This window comes from Miniopterus natalensis, chromosome 7 (assembly GCF_054644295.1).
Source record: "Miniopterus natalensis isolate mMinNat1 chromosome 7, mMinNat1.hap1, whole genome shotgun sequence".
Classification (NCBI taxonomy): domain Eukaryota; kingdom Metazoa; phylum Chordata; class Mammalia; order Chiroptera; family Miniopteridae; genus Miniopterus; species Miniopterus natalensis.
In genome coordinates, this window is record NC_142087.1 from 23,166,119 (window position 1) to 23,183,725 (window position 17,607).

Genomic DNA, 17,607 nt, shown 5'->3' on the forward strand with positions numbered 1-17,607 from the left:
TCTGTCTGAGGATCCTTACATGCCAGGACAGGATTGCATCATTCCTTTTCATAGCTGCATAATGGTGTTCCAAAATATGAATGTATGATTATTTATTTATAGTCCCATATTTTCATTATTGCAAATAATTATTCAGTGAACAGCACATACATTTCTTTGAGGATAATTCCTAGAAGTGACTTCATGGTCCAAAGAATGTACATGTTAACTTCTGAGAGATTGGCAAATTGCCTTTCTGGAAAGCTTGCCTCGCTAGACTCCAGTCGGCAGTGCCTCAGAGTTCTTGCTTCCTTGCCAGTACTTGAAATGTTGACATAATAAAAGATATCAGCATATTTTTATTTATTTTTGCCAATCAGATAGGTGTGCATAGTTTTGTTCTTGTCTTAATTTGCATGTCCTGATTAAGGTGAGATGGAGCCTCTTTTCATATGACTATTAGTCATTTATATTTATTCCTCTTGAATTGCCTACTCATATCCTTTGCTCATAATTTTATTAAACTGTTTTTTCTTACTGATTTAGAGTCCCTTCTATATATCTTTATATTAATAATGTGTCTGTTAAAGGTATTTTAAATATTTATCTAGTTCTGTTTCTTGGCTTTTAACTTGTTCTACGTTATATTTAGCCATACAGTTTTAATTTATAAGTTGTATGTATCAAACATTTCTTTGATGTTTTGTTAGTTGTTGCTATTTTGCTGGGTTTTTTTTTAATTTGGGAAGAGGGAGTTAATCATGTTTAGGAAGGCTTTTTAATCTTAAAATTATAATAAATTTTTCTCTAACTTTATTCAGTACTTTTATGATTTCGGGTGTATATTTATATATTTAATTCAAAAATTCATCTAGAATTTTTTTCTATGTGCTATGTGAAGTAGGAGGACTATTTTTAAAACAGATTTTTTAAGTTGTCTCAATATCATTAAGTGTTTTTTTAACCCACTAATTTGGAATATTTATCTGCCTATTTTTTTAGGTAAATATACAAGTTTTAGGTAATTCTTAAAGATTTTATCTATGTGTATGCTTTAGAATTAGCTTGTCAGATATTGGAATTTAAGAAAAAAAGTTATTTTAATTAACAATACATTAAACTTATAGATTAACTTTGGAAAATTTGACATTTCAATAATATTTAGCCTTCCCATTCAGAAACACAATGTTTCTGAATTCATTTAGATATTTATTTAGATATTCCTCTCCATTTATTTAGATATTTCTTATGGTCTTTATTAATATTTTAAAACTTTCTTTTTTCTAAAGTTCTAGTATATCCTCTTTGATTGTTATTTGGTTTTGATTTTTTTGGTGGTGGTGCTATTTGAATACTATTTTTTCCCCTATCCCATATTTTAATTAATGGTTGATGGCATATGGGAAAGCTATTGATATTTTTATATTAATTTCAAATGTTACCACCCGAATGAATTCTCTTCTTAGTTGTCACAGCTTCTCACATAGTTGTATTGCAATGTCTTTCTTCATGAATTCACAGGCTACTCTGTGGCAGTACTGAACATGTATTCTCATTGAATTCTCCAGGCACCTATGAAATAGGGATCGTTACTCCCATTTTACACATGAGAAAACTGAGTCCAAGAGGGTTAAAAAACTGGCCACAGGTTATACAAGTAGTAAGTGGCAGAGCCAAAGTCACACCCCCGTATCGTTAACCACGTTCACTCCACCTCTGCACCAGTGCATCTGTCAGGTGCTATGCTTTTTAACATATTACTGATCATCTTCAGCCCAGGTAGGCCTTATTATCTCCACTCTATGGAGAGGAAATTAACATCAGAGAGGCTACTTGACCGGTTCAAGGTCACACAGCAAGTAAAAAATGGAGCTGGGTTCAAACTCAGTTCTGTCTGCCTCCAAAGCCTTAAACCAATCTCCTACAGATCAAATACCTCTGGCACCTTAACCCTTCATCATAGGACATGTTAGAGTCATTTGAGCAGAACATTTCCCCATCCTGGCTGCCCTTCTCTGGGCACAGTTTGTCAAAGGACCTTTAGAAATCTGATGTTGAGACCTGGTAAGAGAAATAGCTATTTCCCAAAAGGAAATAATGATATAAAATTAAATATTAGGTGATAACAGGAGTGTCAATGTAGGATCAAATGAATAATTGTGCTTGATAATGACTCTTTTTCTCTCTACAAATTCATGATGCTATTTGCTACTGAATGGGCATGTAGTTAAATCAAAAAAGAATGGAAATGCTTCCATATTTAGTAGTATTTTTTTTTACAATGGGTCATGGATATGTTCTCTTTACTTCCTTGTAAACATCTAGTCCCACAGCATGATTTATTGAAAAGAGCATTACTTTTAGAACAAAATACAATTCCCAATTTGACCACTCAGATTTTCTGCCTTTTCATTAATTTGTCTATAAAACTTGGATAGAAATATCTATAACACTTGGAAAATTATGAAGTATCCTACAGGTTTAAAGGTAGAAAAAGAAGGATGGTCATATTGCAGAAGAAACAAGCCATTTTTGTAGCTCCAGTTTTAGGCTTTGTTCAACCCTCCTGCACCCTAACCCTAAAATGGTTATGTTCCTATAGCCTGGGTTTATTCTCACATCTAGTCATTTGTGTCTGAAAGAAAAATAAAGAGTGAGTAGGTCAAGTGACAAGTTAAATCCACAGATGGATAAAGACATTGCAATGCCATTGCAATGCTATGCTATTGCAAAGCTTGTTTTTGCAATATCTAGTCCAGTTTCATTTTCTGGTATAGTTAAAATGCTGTGGGAAGCTTACCTGACACTGGAGGACATTGACTTTTGCAAGGTATTGTCTGCTTCTGAAGAAACCTCACTGATGCTCAAAGGAATGGGGTGGGGTGACGGCACACCCGTGCAGTGGCAGGAAGCCTCAGAGGTGAGGGGAGGAGGCGGCACCAAAGGCAAGGCAGTTCTTCCCTGGACCAGATCTTGAGTTCTAAATAGGTTTCCAAGTTCATTGTCCTCAGGAACATGTAGGCTGCCGAGCCTGATGTTTAGATCTAGGTTAGTGCTCACACCACCCACAAATAAATGATTCTGTGTGGTTTAAGAAAAAATGGCCCATCCCTTTAAAAGAAGTTTTAAGCACCTAATTAATAAAAAGTTCTCTTGAATGTAAAGGTCATTCCCTAGCAGAAAATGTTTCTCTATCCTAAATGTTTCTCTAACCTATTCTAATAGGTTAGATTCCTTGCATTTTGCCCTCAGAGCATTGATCTTAGTTAAGAGCTAGCTGCTGGTTTCCTCACTGGTAGAAACTTGGGATCTCTGAGCCAGAAGCCAGGGAGGTTTGGCAGAGTGGAGTTGTTCCTCACCTTCCCTCAGGGTCCATAACAGCACATCTGTATAAGGCATTAATGATGGGAAGCCCCATGTTGTTTTCTCGAGTCAATGGCAAGTTCCTTATGGTGAGTCAACACTCCCATGACCCGGCAATTTATTGGGCTTAGTTTTCCATATTGTTGGTCATATTTTTTCATCATTGCTGGTGTTTTAGAGGGAAGCTTGGGCAAGCTGAGCAGGTGCCAGCCTGAAGTGACACTGAAGTGACTGCTGGGAGGGTGGGAGAAGTGGGAGGTTGACCTGAGTTCAAGTCCCTTTTCTGGATCTGATTTTTCTCACTTGTCAAGTGGATATTTGAACTCTGATTTCCATGCCCCCTCTGCCCTGGTATATTGTGAATCTTGTGCGTCCATGTCTGAAATTAATTTTGTTTTAATTTTGAAGACATGATATTTTGGTTCTTTTCTACCTAAAACCAACTGTTTTCCTAAATCACCTGTTCAGTTCTCTCCTAAACCAGCTGTTAATTTTATTTTGAGTAAGATTTCTCATAAAATCTAAAACCATCATTTCATTCAGAATCCAGAAATATTACTTAAAGACCCATTGTCTCTTTTTCTCTAGATAGGATGAGTTTATATGATGTATTTCAAATAAGAAATAAAAAATTAGAAATAGAAGGATATTCCCAAATTACGTTTGGGGATGTAGCATAATCTGCAGGTTAGTAAACAGTCTGTAAAAAATGTTTGGAAAAAAAATTCCTGTAATTACACAATCTCCTTTTCTCTCAAAAATATGTCCATTTCCTTGTTAGAACATGAAAGGGTAAAACTGATTATCATAACCTTGTAACTTTAAATCATAACAAAACCTAGATCAGGATATTTAGCTATTTGAGAGCAAATGCACTTGGTATAAGACTTTTCACCTTACAAATATGACCAGCATAGTAGCCCAACCATCCTTCAAATTCACATGCAGTAGATGCCCCGGTATGTGGTTATAAACATCCTGTCTTATAGATAATCAAAACTTCACCTCAAAAGTGATGCCATTGTCACTGAAAACCAGAGGGCAAAGTGACAGAAAAGATCGTGGCTTGGATTCAGTCACTGGCCATTAAAACCTGCAGGTTCTGCATATTTCCCTCAGGAGTGGACCAGCTCAGGAGATGAAAGGGCCTAACCAGTAGCACAAGGTCTCCCACAAGCCTTTCCCCCTGGTTCTCTAGTTCCCCCAGGAAATTAGCTCCATTTCACAAGGGAAGGAGAAAAAGAAGTCAAAGAGGATGGGCAGGAGAATGAGAAAGCTCACTCCCAATTACTCAGTGGCTCCCCATTGCCTCCAGGGATGTGAGTTCCTCATTTAGACACTTAAGGCCCCCACCTTCTGCGCCAGCTAACATGACAGCCTCACCCACACCACAGGGGGAAATAGGGGCTGGGATCAGAGAGGTAACAGGGAGCCAGACCAGTCAAGACTCTGGTTCTGACTCCCAGTGAGGTGGGAGCCATTATAGGTTCCTAGCTAAGAATAACAAGATCCACCTTATGTTTTATTCAATGAACGAACCGTTGGTCTTGCCCAAAATGTCCACAGAGACATGTTGTCCATGCCAGATGCCCTTGATATTTGGTCCTGTCCAAAATGTTCATACTTAGAAAATACCCCTCAGGTTAAACAGCCCATTTATTTCTACTTTTGGTTTACAGGATTCATACATAAAAAATCCTATCATGTTTTACTGGTACAATAATTGTATTGTGGCTCTATTGCAAATAATAACCCTTCTCACCTCAGTAGCCTTGCTGGTAAAGACACATGCGGTGAGGTAGATAGGTGGGTGTGGGCCAGATGTCTCCATGGACGTTTTGGTACGTGATCAAATGTCCTGCAAGGGTTTTCTGCTTATTCATTCTTCTCAAATACACCCTACATTTCTAGCATATGAATCCCTTCACCCCAATGGGGGTCCAAGCATCCCTGCCAATAGCAATCTCATTCTACCATTAGTGTCCCTCCTACATAAAGCTACCTTGATTCCTCTGGCAAGATTCTCTCCCTCCAACTCTAATCTTACATATGTCCAAAGTACTTGGCTTAGGCCAAGGTTTTGCATTTTCTGCCTTATACTTACTATTAGGAGTTAGATGGCAACATAGATATGTCTTGCTTTGAACCTCAGTTGGATTGCAAATCCCTCAGGCATGGATTACATTTTATACAGCAGAACAGTGCTATTATTTTAACTGTGAGAGAAGACAGGTGCCTCCACAAACTCGACTTAGTTTCAAGGTCCTTGACTATATGACATCCAGATACCTGCCAACACTTTTGCCAACAGGTACAAAGTTCAAGTTCACCCACATTTCTAAATACAAAATGAGTGGGGATATTCATGTTTTAAAAAGTTAAGACCGAATTATCACCCAACCAGCTTTTCCCAACTAAACTGCTTTGGACATAAACACGTATTGTTACTTTTCAGATGAAATTCTGCAGGGGTTCATTGTCTCCATGCATTTTGGACTTGTTTTACATTGCTCTGTCATCTTTTTGCCATTACTTACTACATTTTTTTTACCTTCCCCACTAATATGTAAGTTCTTTTGGCATAGAGTCCTCACAGTTATTTATGGACCCTACCTGTCTCCTTACCCATAAATCCTTGCTCAAAAAATATTTGCAAGTGGAGTATTTGTGTGGATCTTCCAGGTCTTCTCCTAGTCTTCAATTGCAAAAGAGATACAAAAAGCAGAGGATCAAAGGTAAACTTCTGCCTCTCTTATACAGGATTTCGTGCCACTGTATCAAAACTTTGAGAATTTTTACACACGGAACATTTACATGAGAATCAGAGACAACTGGAACCGGCCCATTTGCAGTGCCCCAGGGCCTCTGTTTGACATGATGGAGAGGGTATCGGATGACTACAACTGGACATTTCGGTGAGGCAACCACCTGGAGGAGCTCAGTTGAAAGTAAATCCTTTCGAGAAAATCCTATCATGGCCACCAGATTACAGATGTGAAAACCCAAAGCAAGGAAGCAACTGGTCTTCCATCATTCAGCCTTTTGCAAGCCCTCATATGCAAGTGGGTGAAGTCACAGTAATTATGCTGCCAAGTGTGGCTTGTTTATATTATAATTTAAGCAAAACCTGTGTCAGAAGGTGCAGGATACACAGAAGCCAGCAAGGAAAAGCCCTGTTCAGCTTTATTGGCAAATCATACCCTCCTATTTCTTGCTGAAGGAGACAATGATGACTGTGGCTTTTTCTCATTTAGAACGTTCTTGCTGGAATTTAAACCAGAGCACAGGTGTCATGAAAGCTAGTGCTCAAGGAAAATCAGGGCTAAGTAATATTGCATGAATTGGGATACACTCTACCCAGCTTCATTATGGGGATACTTTCCTCTAAGGACAAACCATTTTGTGGTGGCAACAATGCAAGTCTAAAAAAATATATATGATTTGGGCCAGAATGCAAGATCTCTTTGTGAGTCTTGCATGGTGCACTAGGATGATATTAAATGCAACAGTCCTTTGTGCTCACTTGCCCTTCTCTTGGCAGGTTCACTGGAAGAATCATCAAGGATGTCATCAACATGGGCTCCTACAACTTCCTTGGCCTAGCAGTCAGGTACGATGAATCTATGAGGACAGTGAAGGATGTTTTAGAGGCATATGGAGTAGGTGTGGCCAGTACCAGACATGAAATGGGTATGTATGTTCACTATTTTGAAATTTTATCTAGTTAGGTCTCAAATTACCTGTGGCTTCTTCTCAAGTCCAGATTTTATCTAAACTGTGTGCCTCAAAAAGCTGTTATAAAATGCAAAAGGGAAAAGGTATATGAAAGTCTTCATGGAAATTTTGAATGCTTGTTCTTGCCAAATTGTTTACTAACTATAGATGTTAGTTCTTCAGAATAAAAAAATGAATATTTTCTAACCATTATTATCTAAAATAGCAACTTTTGTCTCTTTGGCCTGGTCCCTTTTTGGGTCCTTTCTCCCACCTTTCTTTTTCTTTTTTTTTTAAACAGCTTTATTAAGGTGTAATTGATATTCAAAAAAACTTATTTAATATATACAATTTAATGAATTTGGACACATGCATACACCCTTGAAACCATCACTGCAGTCAAAGTAATAAATATAGCCATAACCTCAGAAAGTTTCTTTGTGCCCCTTTTTTGTGGTAAGAACATTTAACATGAGACCTACCGTTTTAACAAATTCTTAGGTGCACAATACAGTGCTGTTAACTATAGGCACTATGTGGTACAGAGGATATCTAGAACTTATTCACTTGCATAACTGAAATGTTATACCCACTGAAAAATAACTTCTCACTTGGATTTGGCTTTTTCTCCCACTTTTCTGAATGATGTCCATCCCTGATCTTGATTTGTATATTGTCTGCCTCTGCTACTAAAACATAAGCTTCATTAAGGAAAGAATTGGCCTGTTCACTGTTGTATTGAATGAATGAATGAATGAATGAATGAATGAATGAATGAATGAATGATGAATGAATGGGCAAGGTAGAACAGACTGCTTAATTATTTCTTTTTTAGCTGAAATATTCTCTCTTATTCAAAGGAGTGAAATAGGAGAGAAGGAAACCACTACACTGCAAGGGGGAAGAGAGATGCAAGCTTCCTCCTGTAGAGTTCTTTGCTACTCCTGGCCCACTGCATTCTTATGTGTCATCTCATTAAGTCCTCACAGAAAGCCTGTGCTGTAGCTGGTGGCACAGTTGGTGTATTCCCATATTCTAGAGGAATAAACTAAAGATCATAGTGATTAAGTGATGGGCCCCTGGTGGCTTAGTAATCCCCTTAACTCCCAGTGTGCTCAGTAGCTTCCCATCCAGGGTAATTATGCACGGCCTGTCCAAGAACCAGGAGCAAATACGCTAAAAGAGACTTACTATTAATGAAAAATGAGTCCTAAATTAGATAACCAGTTGGCAGAAGGGCTTTAAAAGCATATAATTATTCAGATCTGTGCAATAAATGACAACTCACATTGAACGAAGGAACTTTTTATCCAAATAGCCAGTAAGTACTTATCTAAAGCTCTAGAATTTATACATGGTTGCTCAAACTTTTTAAGAAAGAAATCTTACTTATCTTCATTTGAGGCATGAGGACTGGAGGTATGAAAAGCAGGGTATGAAAAGGTCACACTCCACTTAGAACTGGGTTGCTCCATTTGGCAATGGGGCAGAGGCTGGAAAAAGATCCTGGCCATGAGAGACATGGAGTCAGTAACCTTTGGGGATGTTTCCTCTGGTGCTAGTGACACCTAACACCAGGGTTATTAATGAACCAGGCAGAAAACACATTCCTGAATATAATGACACCCCCCCAACTCACTGAGACAGAGCATCCCCCCATCACAGACCACAGAACTGCAAGGGTGGGAGCTTGACAGAGCAAGGGTTTGCCTCCAGCGGAAGCTGCATGTGGAATATGGGTCCCTGACTCTGCAGGCCCAATAAACCCAGAGAACCCAAAGGCGATGCTCCCGGCTGGAACTGCCACAGCCTCAGTCCCCTCCCCACCTTCTCATCCTTCTGAATAGATGGGCTTTTAATATTCACCTGCTTCACTGAGCTCTCCTGCTCAAGCTCTAGGAAGATTTCAACAGTTTTCAAGTAAACAGTGAGAGAGCAAAATAGAAGTCGTCCACACTAATTGTAGGCAAATAAAAGGACTGAAAGCAAGGATATAAGCAATCCAAAATAAATAAGTAAACAGAGTACATTCAAAATACTTCTGCCGCATAAATAGTAACCTTAACATAACATACAAGAATTAGTAGCATAATTTTGAATGCCATTTATTCCAACAAATATAAGTAACTTTTGGAAAATGTATGTTATATAGTCTTAAGAAAATGTTTAATAGTGTAAATGGATTAATGATAAAAACTTGGGAATGCAGAGACTTAATTTTTAGTAACCAAATAGCTTCTTGAGGAACCGAAAGTAAAAGTTTAAGAATGTTTAATCACTTAAAAAAAAATACCTCTCAGCCTTTTAAAAAAAGTTTCCAATGTCCTAGCGGGGAAAGAACACAGAAGTTATATTTCAAAATAGGAAAATTAAGCAAAAAAGAATATCAAAAGGAAATATTTAGGTAGGTTCAACAACCTGTAGCTAAGGTTTGCGAGCTATTGGTTTAAGCTTGAGGAATAGGATGAAAAAATACAATGGAATCACTACACCCAAGCTGCTAAACTATTACAATCAAATAGGTTGAGGTTTGAGGATACAATTCTATTCCTGTTTTAACTAGCCTGGGAACTTAAACTTTTGAACTTTCCAGGCCTGCATCAATGCCCGGATATATATCAAACCTCTGGATAGCCCTCTGACTACCTTGAAGGACTAGGGAAAGAATGGTCACCTATTCAGACCAGCTGGTATCCATTATCTAGACTTCTGGTTATCTGTAGGATGACCATCTCAGATCAATCCAGAGGCTAAGAATGTTAACCAAGTTAGTCTAAAAATTTTCAAGATGTATTTTATTTTGTGTGAAGTGAACACCATCTATGCTTAGGAGATCGAGTCTATCAGTAAAAACTGAAAAGTAAGTACTAGACACTCCAGAGAATCAGTGAAGATGGTTGGTTTTGATATCTGAACATGGCCCACCTGAAACACACTGGGGGTCCAGATTTCCAAAACCAGGAAAGGTTCAACTCAGGCAAACAGAGAGAAGCTTTGTCTTCTTTCTTTCCCATGCCCCATTTTTCTTCTACAAGGGTGTGCAGTAGATGTGTAGCAGTAGGAGTATATTATTTGAATATGTGTGTGTGGGGGGGGGGGGTGTTCTATAAGCCCTTTATGCTGCCATGGTTTCAGCCAGCAACTATTAGTAAGAAGTTCACTTCTAGCAAAGCAAACTCATGGAATGCCACAAGACTAACTGCCAATAAAAGTGCATCTCTACTTGTAGATTTTTCTTCCTTAGAGAAGGAAGGCCTTGTGTTTGATCCATCTCACTGGGGAAACCTGAATAGTATGCATACCTAAACAGTGCTTATTTGAGAACATTCTTTCAAATTATAACTGCAGTTTCAAGAAGTAGCCTTCAAATGTTTTCATTTTTAAAAGTCAGAAAGGACACATTGACTTAGGAATCAATACAACTGAATATAATAGGAAATTACTTTCCATACTCAAGTTTCAGCTATTATTTTCATGTTAGGTAAAATGTGCAAATTTGCTGAAATGTCTCTTCTTTTTTTTCCAAGTTTGAGAACATTGTCCTTAATCAATAGATGGTCTGTCTCCCTCTTCATCTTCTGGACAAATTCTCTGCTATCATTCAAATCTAATCATCAAGGCTGTTGTGTTTTTTTCTCAAATGTTTGTAGCTAGATCCAGGAAGTGTGCAGTCTTGCTAACCTGAGCTACTGAGTAAGGGGCCAGCCTGAATTTGCAAAATGTTGAAATCAAAGCCTATGTCAAATAAATATCATCTTACGGCCTTCAAGTTCTTATGGGAATGAGCAGTTTCTAAGAAACTATTACCAAGTAGAGATCTTGCATTCTTTTTAAAAAGCAAGTTTAATTAACATGGCTTTATGCAAATCAATGCTATAAACATGCTTTAAAGCAGTAGATTCAATTAAATAGGCTATTAAATATCCCCACCTCAATTAGTTTTACCTTCTTAATTTACACAGCAAACCCCATCTTCATAAATAGTGCCAATTCTTCTCAGACAAAATTATTGTAAAATCTGATTAATAAGATTTCACTGCCTTTCTCTCAAGCCTTTTTATTTTCATTTAAGAGTATTTGTAAGAGGAGAAGGACTCTCAGAGGAATTGTTTAGAAGTAGGAAAATGAGTGTGTATGTTGGTTTCTGAAAGCCTTTTGGAAATTTCCTAATACCTGTTATAGTTCTAACAAGGTAATTGGCCTTCTCTTGACAGTGATAGAAATTACAGCCCAGCCAAATTTCAACTAGCAGGGATATTTTTACAAATGTGGGATTTGGCCCTGTAGGTTCAACAGAGCCAAGCAAGCATAACAATTCAACAAAATATACCAATAATTTTCACAAGTATAATACTTGCCAGCAAAGTAATACCTGTGATAATCGAACAACATTAGAGCTCATAGAATTTTAGAATTTGTAGATTAGCTACTACCTTCTCTCCACCCACACAAATACCATATACATGAAGTCTAGAGATTTTTTTAATGACTTGCCAGTCAATGTTCACACAGTGAGTAGGTTGAGAAGTCAAGACTAGACACTAGTCCTCCTGAGTCTCACGGAAGAGCTGTTTGCACTATCCCATATTGTTCATAGCTAAAACCAAAGACCATCTACATTAGGGCTCACCAAACTGCCCCCCGTTTTCTTACTGCTCCCAAGTTACAAATTTTTTTATAGTCTTAAGTAGTTTAAGAATAAAAATAAGAATAATATTTCGCAACATGTGAAATTATATGGAATTCAAATTTTAGTATTCATAAATGAAGTTTTATTGCAACAGAGCCACACCCATTCTTTTGTGTACTGTGTATGGCTGCTTTGACTTTATAAAGGCAGAGTTAAATCATTGCAACAGAGACCACATGGCCCTCTATAAATGTTTGCTGATATAGACAAATACTCAGCATCATAGCAACCTGGGAAGAACCCTGTAGATTTAATGCCATTGTCCAGATTTCCAAATCCAGTGCATATTAGCACATATCAAACTTTAGCCTCCCTTACTTTAGACCAAAATCCCTGTCCCATCCAAATATACTAAGGACACTGCTGAACTTTCATTGACATAGCCACCTGGGTATATCCTTGAAAGCCACTGATACAAACTTGAGGAAGACCAAGGACAATGTCAATGTGTACTACTAACGTCCCACATTCAAGCAATTATCTCTGGGAATGGGAGCATCTGGGGTGGCAAGAGTACTTACTACTTGACAGAAATGTGATGCTTACCCATTTAATCCATACCCTCTTTATAATTCTAAAGAGTTAGATGGTGGTATAATCCAGGCCATTTTTTATCATTTTGGCATTTATGTTTCTTCTAATACACAGGACATAACCTAAATACGACTTTTCACCTGGTGTTGACTAGCAGAATTAAGAAGACTTGAGTTGCAGAGTCAAGGAATTTATCCAGGCTTCTTCTATTTTTTTCCTACTTATTTCATGTGTCTTTCCAACTCCTTCAGGGCAAACACCTGTTTATATTTTCTTGAGCTCTATACCAGCTGGACACCCTGTGTAGTGTGAACATATTGTAGTAAGCCAAGAAGGAGTAGGATAAGCTCTACAAGTAAAAAGTGGGGACTGAAAGACTACACAAGGGCCTATAAATTAATTTCCCTCCATGCTACCAGATAAAACTTAGCCATTTTATCATGCACCATGTCCAGAATTAATTCTCTGCTCTTTCACTGAAGTAAAGTAGAGAAAGGGTAATGGAATCACAACTGAGTGTTGACAAAGTCCCTAGTGTTTAATCTAACTTCCTTGTATAGTGGAGCAAACTAAAGTCCAAAAAGTCTCAGTAACTTTCCCAAGGTCACATAGCTAATGTGGTTCACAAACTCACGTGTGCAAGAAGTGTTGCTGAAGTGCTGTGTGAAGAAGTTGTTGTTGTTTTAAACAAGTTAAAGTTAACACTAAGCCCAAATCTAGCTGTTCTATTTTTAGGCCATGTTGGGGCTCCCATTCATCAAGAGAGAGCAAATGTTCTAGGGTATTATGCAGCTGGCAAACATCAAAGATGTTGTACTAAGCCCTACAAATGGTGAATTTTTTACCCTTATAGCACATCTCAATTCAGCTACTACATTTTCATTGAGTAAAGTGAAATAAGTAGAATGTAACCCTATCAAAATAATGCAGTTGTCTTTAGTGGGAAATTTTTTACAGTGCCTCACTTTTAAAATTTAAATTAAGTTCAATAAAATTTAAAACTCAGTTTCTCTATTGCACTAACCACTTGTAGCTAGAGGCTACCATATGGGGTCGTGCAGATCTAGAAATTATAGTGGCGGCAAACAGGATAATATAGGAGCATTGGGTTTGCTCTCAGTCAGGCATAAAGGGATTATGTATAGAAAGGGGTCAGAGAGTAAGCATATAAAAGAGAGTAAAGTGATGAAAACATGAACTTTGGAGTTAGACTAGATTATCTCTGTTGCTTTTTTTCTGTGACCTCTTTACACTTCAGCTTTTTTACCTGCAAAGTAATAATACCTGCATTATTGGGCTATTAAGATTAAATGAGATAAACTAACACCTAAATAGTGGGCTTTGAAATCTAACAGATTCCAAAGGTTCAATAAATTATAACTAGAGTTATTAGTATTTGTGAAAGTCATACGATCTGTTTACATTTGAGTATGGGGAACTTCAGAGGGGTTATAACTTAATTATTTGTGGGATATAGGGTACAGAGAGAGAAATTTTGTGGCATTTTTGTAATTTTTACTGCATTATAAGGCATTTATATAGAAAAGTACACCAATCACAACTATTCAACACAATGGATTTTCACAAAGCAATCATACCTGTGTAACTAGCACCCAGATCCAGAAATAGAACATTTAGAGAATCTCAAAGCTCTTCTGCTCCCAGCAAAAGAAACCACCATCCTGACTTCCAACACTATAGGTTAGTTTTGTCTGCTTGTAAATTTTATATAAATGGACTCATACAACCTGTATGAGTATATGTATAAGTGCCTGACTTCTTTCACTCTATCACAAATTTGTGAATTTTTTATGTTGATGTGGGGGGCAGTGACTTGTTCTTTCTCGTTGCTGTGTTGAATTCTACTATATAGATACTCCCACAATGCATCTGTCCATTCTATAGTAGATGGACATTTGGGCTGTTTCTATATTGGGACCATAGCAAGTATATCTGCTATGCACACTCTTACCTATGTGTTTTGGTGATGGGTATGTACTTGAGTTTTTATTCTCGGACTTGTTGAGAGAGAAGACTCACTCATCCTATTATTTCATGTGCAGGAACCTTGAATAAGCATAAAGAGTTGGAGGACCTTGTGGCTAAGTTCCTGAATGTAGAAGCAGCCATGGTCTTTGGGATGGGATTTGCAACTAACTCAATGAATATCCCTGCACTAGTTGGAAAGGTGAGAATTTGTTAACATAATTGTCTTCTGCTGTATTTTTCCTAAGAATTATAACTCTGAGAAGGCTCTTTGTTAGAGGTGTGGCTCAGAAGGTCATTTTCTGAGGAAAAGCCTAGTGGATGTCCAGGTTTTTAAATAAATGTACTGGCTTAGTCCAGCAGTAAATTAGATTGGGCTTTTCACATGCCTCAGACTGAGTTGCCATTCACACTTTTCCAAATGCAATGTTTTTAACTGTAAAGCAGTGATGTTCTTGCTACATGGATGTCAATACAGTGAAAAATGAGAAAGCAAAAAAAGACCCCTGCCTTTCAGCAGGAACACACCAAAATTGTCCCAAATAATCCAGTATGGGATTGATAGGCCCCAGCAAGTCCACAACCCACCCCAAAGCATATTAGCTTTCCTGACAAACATCAATTCTTTATACAATAGCTGTTGCTTAACCAAAATCTTAAATGACCTTTTCTGCTGAAAATTATATGCAAATGACTGAAGATGTAACCCCTTAAAACAATGCCTGTCTCCATCAGCTAATTGCTGTATAGCATTTTATTCATATAGACAGCAGGTTAAACTTCCGGGCATTTAAAATTGAAGTGGGTTTGCGGATCAATGTTTCAAGTTCCTGTTCCCACGTTGTTTTTCCTTAATTTTATTTATTGACCTGTGTTTTATGTGCTTGTTTTCTAAACAGGGATGCCTCATTTTAAGTGATGAGTTAAACCATGCGTCTCTCGTGCTTGGGGCCCGACTGTCAGGTGCAACCATAAGGATCTTCAAACACAACAGTGAGTGTCATTATATTTAGCCAACATGTACCACTTGTTTCTAGAAGAAAGTGAAAATGATCGATGGGGCTTTGTCCTTGCTCTTCAAACTGGGAGCTTGGCCTAATGAAACACAATTATGTTTATGTTCACTACTGGCTTGTTAACCTCTGCTGACCCAGAACAAATGGTTGAAGTGCATTGAACACTCGGATTGTTAAGTGCAACCCAAACACATTAGCATCACTGTTATTAGTGGTCTTGCATTATGGCCTCTGAAGACATGACTGATCTCTTAGGGCCACCATTTAATTATCAGGAGTGTTATCACTCTTCCTTTTCTATTGCTGTGCCTTGGGGAAATGTGGAGGCCTGTTTAAGTCGTATGTTATAGTCGAGTAAAACATGACCTTCCTTAGCATAAAGCTGCCTTGCACTGTGCCCATCCACTGCGTTCTCAGATACAACCCCCAACACAAGTAGTCTATTCAACTTCATTGAAACGATCTTTCAGGCTCTGCCTTGTGTGGCTGGGTGATGAGGAGGAGGCAGAGGTTACTTATTCTTACTGACTTGATGGAGCAGCATGGGAAATATTAAGAAATACTTAAAAGGAACTGGTGGAGGACACCTGTGTTCTATTATTCTATTGATTGTTGCATCACCGTAAGCAAATCCTTTAATCATTCACGTACTCAGTTTTTTCGTCTGTAATATAAGGGTGTTGAACTATATGGTGTGCAAGGGTCCTCCTGGTTCAGTTTCTGATTTTAATTCATTACTCTCATTGGAACTTTCCTTTCTTTCTGTGTGTGTACACGTGCGTGCACACACATACACACTCTTGTTTCCTCTCTCGTTTTTACCACCTTTCCCTCCTGCTTTTCTGTCCTCTCTAATTTTTCCTCTCTCTCTTCCTTGGCACTACCCTCATGCTCCAATGGCATAACAAAGACCAAAGTGAGAAGAACAGTGACAGAGGACTGAGGAAGAATCATTCCAGTTGTTATGTTCACCTCGCAGAAATATCAAACCAAAGAACAAATGTCACACGGGAAGCAAAGCAAATGAGTGGGAGAATTCTGAAGTGAACCTCCTTTCTAACTTGTAGAGCTTTTCTAGTGAAAAATCTCCTGCTTTTGCTGAATGGGGTGAGGCCTGGCTATGCCTTTCCTGAACCACCTTCAGCAGCTGTGCGAATATGCATACTTGGGAGCCGAGTTCAGAACCACATCCTCTGGAAGAACCAGACTTGAGGTTCCCTCCAACTTAGCTCAATTACGACAGCCAGGTCAATGTCAATTCAAAATATCTAGTCTCCATTTCTTTACTGTGCATCAAACATTCAATCTTGGTTAGTCTCTGATAAGCCAAGTTATAGTCCTCCAGTTCTGTTTCATTTACCATTGATTGTCATATCTATACTCAAATTATTTTGAGTGTTGAAAATTCATGTTTAGAGTAGACATCTTTTAGGGGTTCAAGAAATGAATGTATTAAGAGACCACAGAAAATATCTATGGCACTAGCACAGTTATGCTATACCCTTTTGATTCTTTGGCATGACAGGTGATTGGTGATCAAATATTTCATCTACTTGGGGAAAAATAAAGAACAGTTGACAATTATTCGACTGTAGTTCCATCCATAGATATAGTTAAACATAATGATCTTATATAGTCCCCTTGTATAGTCCACTCTGCGTTGTCTCAGGACTGGTTTGTGTGATTAAAAGGATACAGTAGAAGAGATGATGTGTCACTCTTAAGATTATGTTTTAAAGACATTATGGCCTCTGCCTCTCCTTTCTTGGATCACACTTATGAGGATATTCAGGCACCAACCAACCATGGGAGAAGAATATCTTGACTCGTCTCCTGGCCTCACTTTAAGCCTTCAGATGACTGTAGCTCCAGCCAACATCTTGACTGCAGCCTCACAAGTTTCATGGGCCAGAATACCCAGCTAAGGTTCCCAAATTCCTGATCTGTAAAATCTACAAGATAATAATGTTTGTTGTTTTAAGCCTCTAAGTTCTGGGATAATGTGTTATATAACAATAGATAATTTATATAACTTCTCTGGCCACCATTGCTGGGGCTGAAGCTGGGCACCCAAGGATGACTTCCTACTTCTTCCTTCTTTGAATCTGGAATGAATAGCTCATTCTAAAATGAATGGCTCAGTAGAGCCTGAGTCCTTCAACACAGCTACTTTATGTACATGGTCACTTAAGATAAAGAGATTATCTGCATGGGTCCAGTAGAGTCCCAGAGATCCTTAACTGTGGAAAAGGAAGGAAGAAGAGTGTCAGAGATGTGAATGTGAGGAAGATGTGAATGGCCATTTCTGGCTTTGAAGATAGAAGA

At 38.1% G+C, this 17,607-nt stretch overlaps 1 protein-coding gene across 1 annotated transcript in view; it reads left to right on the forward strand.

Annotated features, from left to right (window-relative positions):
- The window catches only part of SPTLC3 (serine palmitoyltransferase long chain base subunit 3), a 108,494-nt gene that overhangs the window by 33,531 nt on the left and 57,356 nt on the right, over positions 1-17,607 (forward strand). Inside the window, exons 3-6 of the mRNA XM_087818873.1 lie at positions 6,103-6,257; positions 6,884-7,032; positions 14,344-14,468; positions 15,166-15,259. Of these exons, the coding sequence (XP_087674999.1) occupies positions 6,103-6,257; positions 6,884-7,032; positions 14,344-14,468; positions 15,166-15,259 (523 nt within the window). The remainder of the gene's footprint in view (positions 1-6,102; positions 6,258-6,883; positions 7,033-14,343; positions 14,469-15,165; positions 15,260-17,607) is intronic.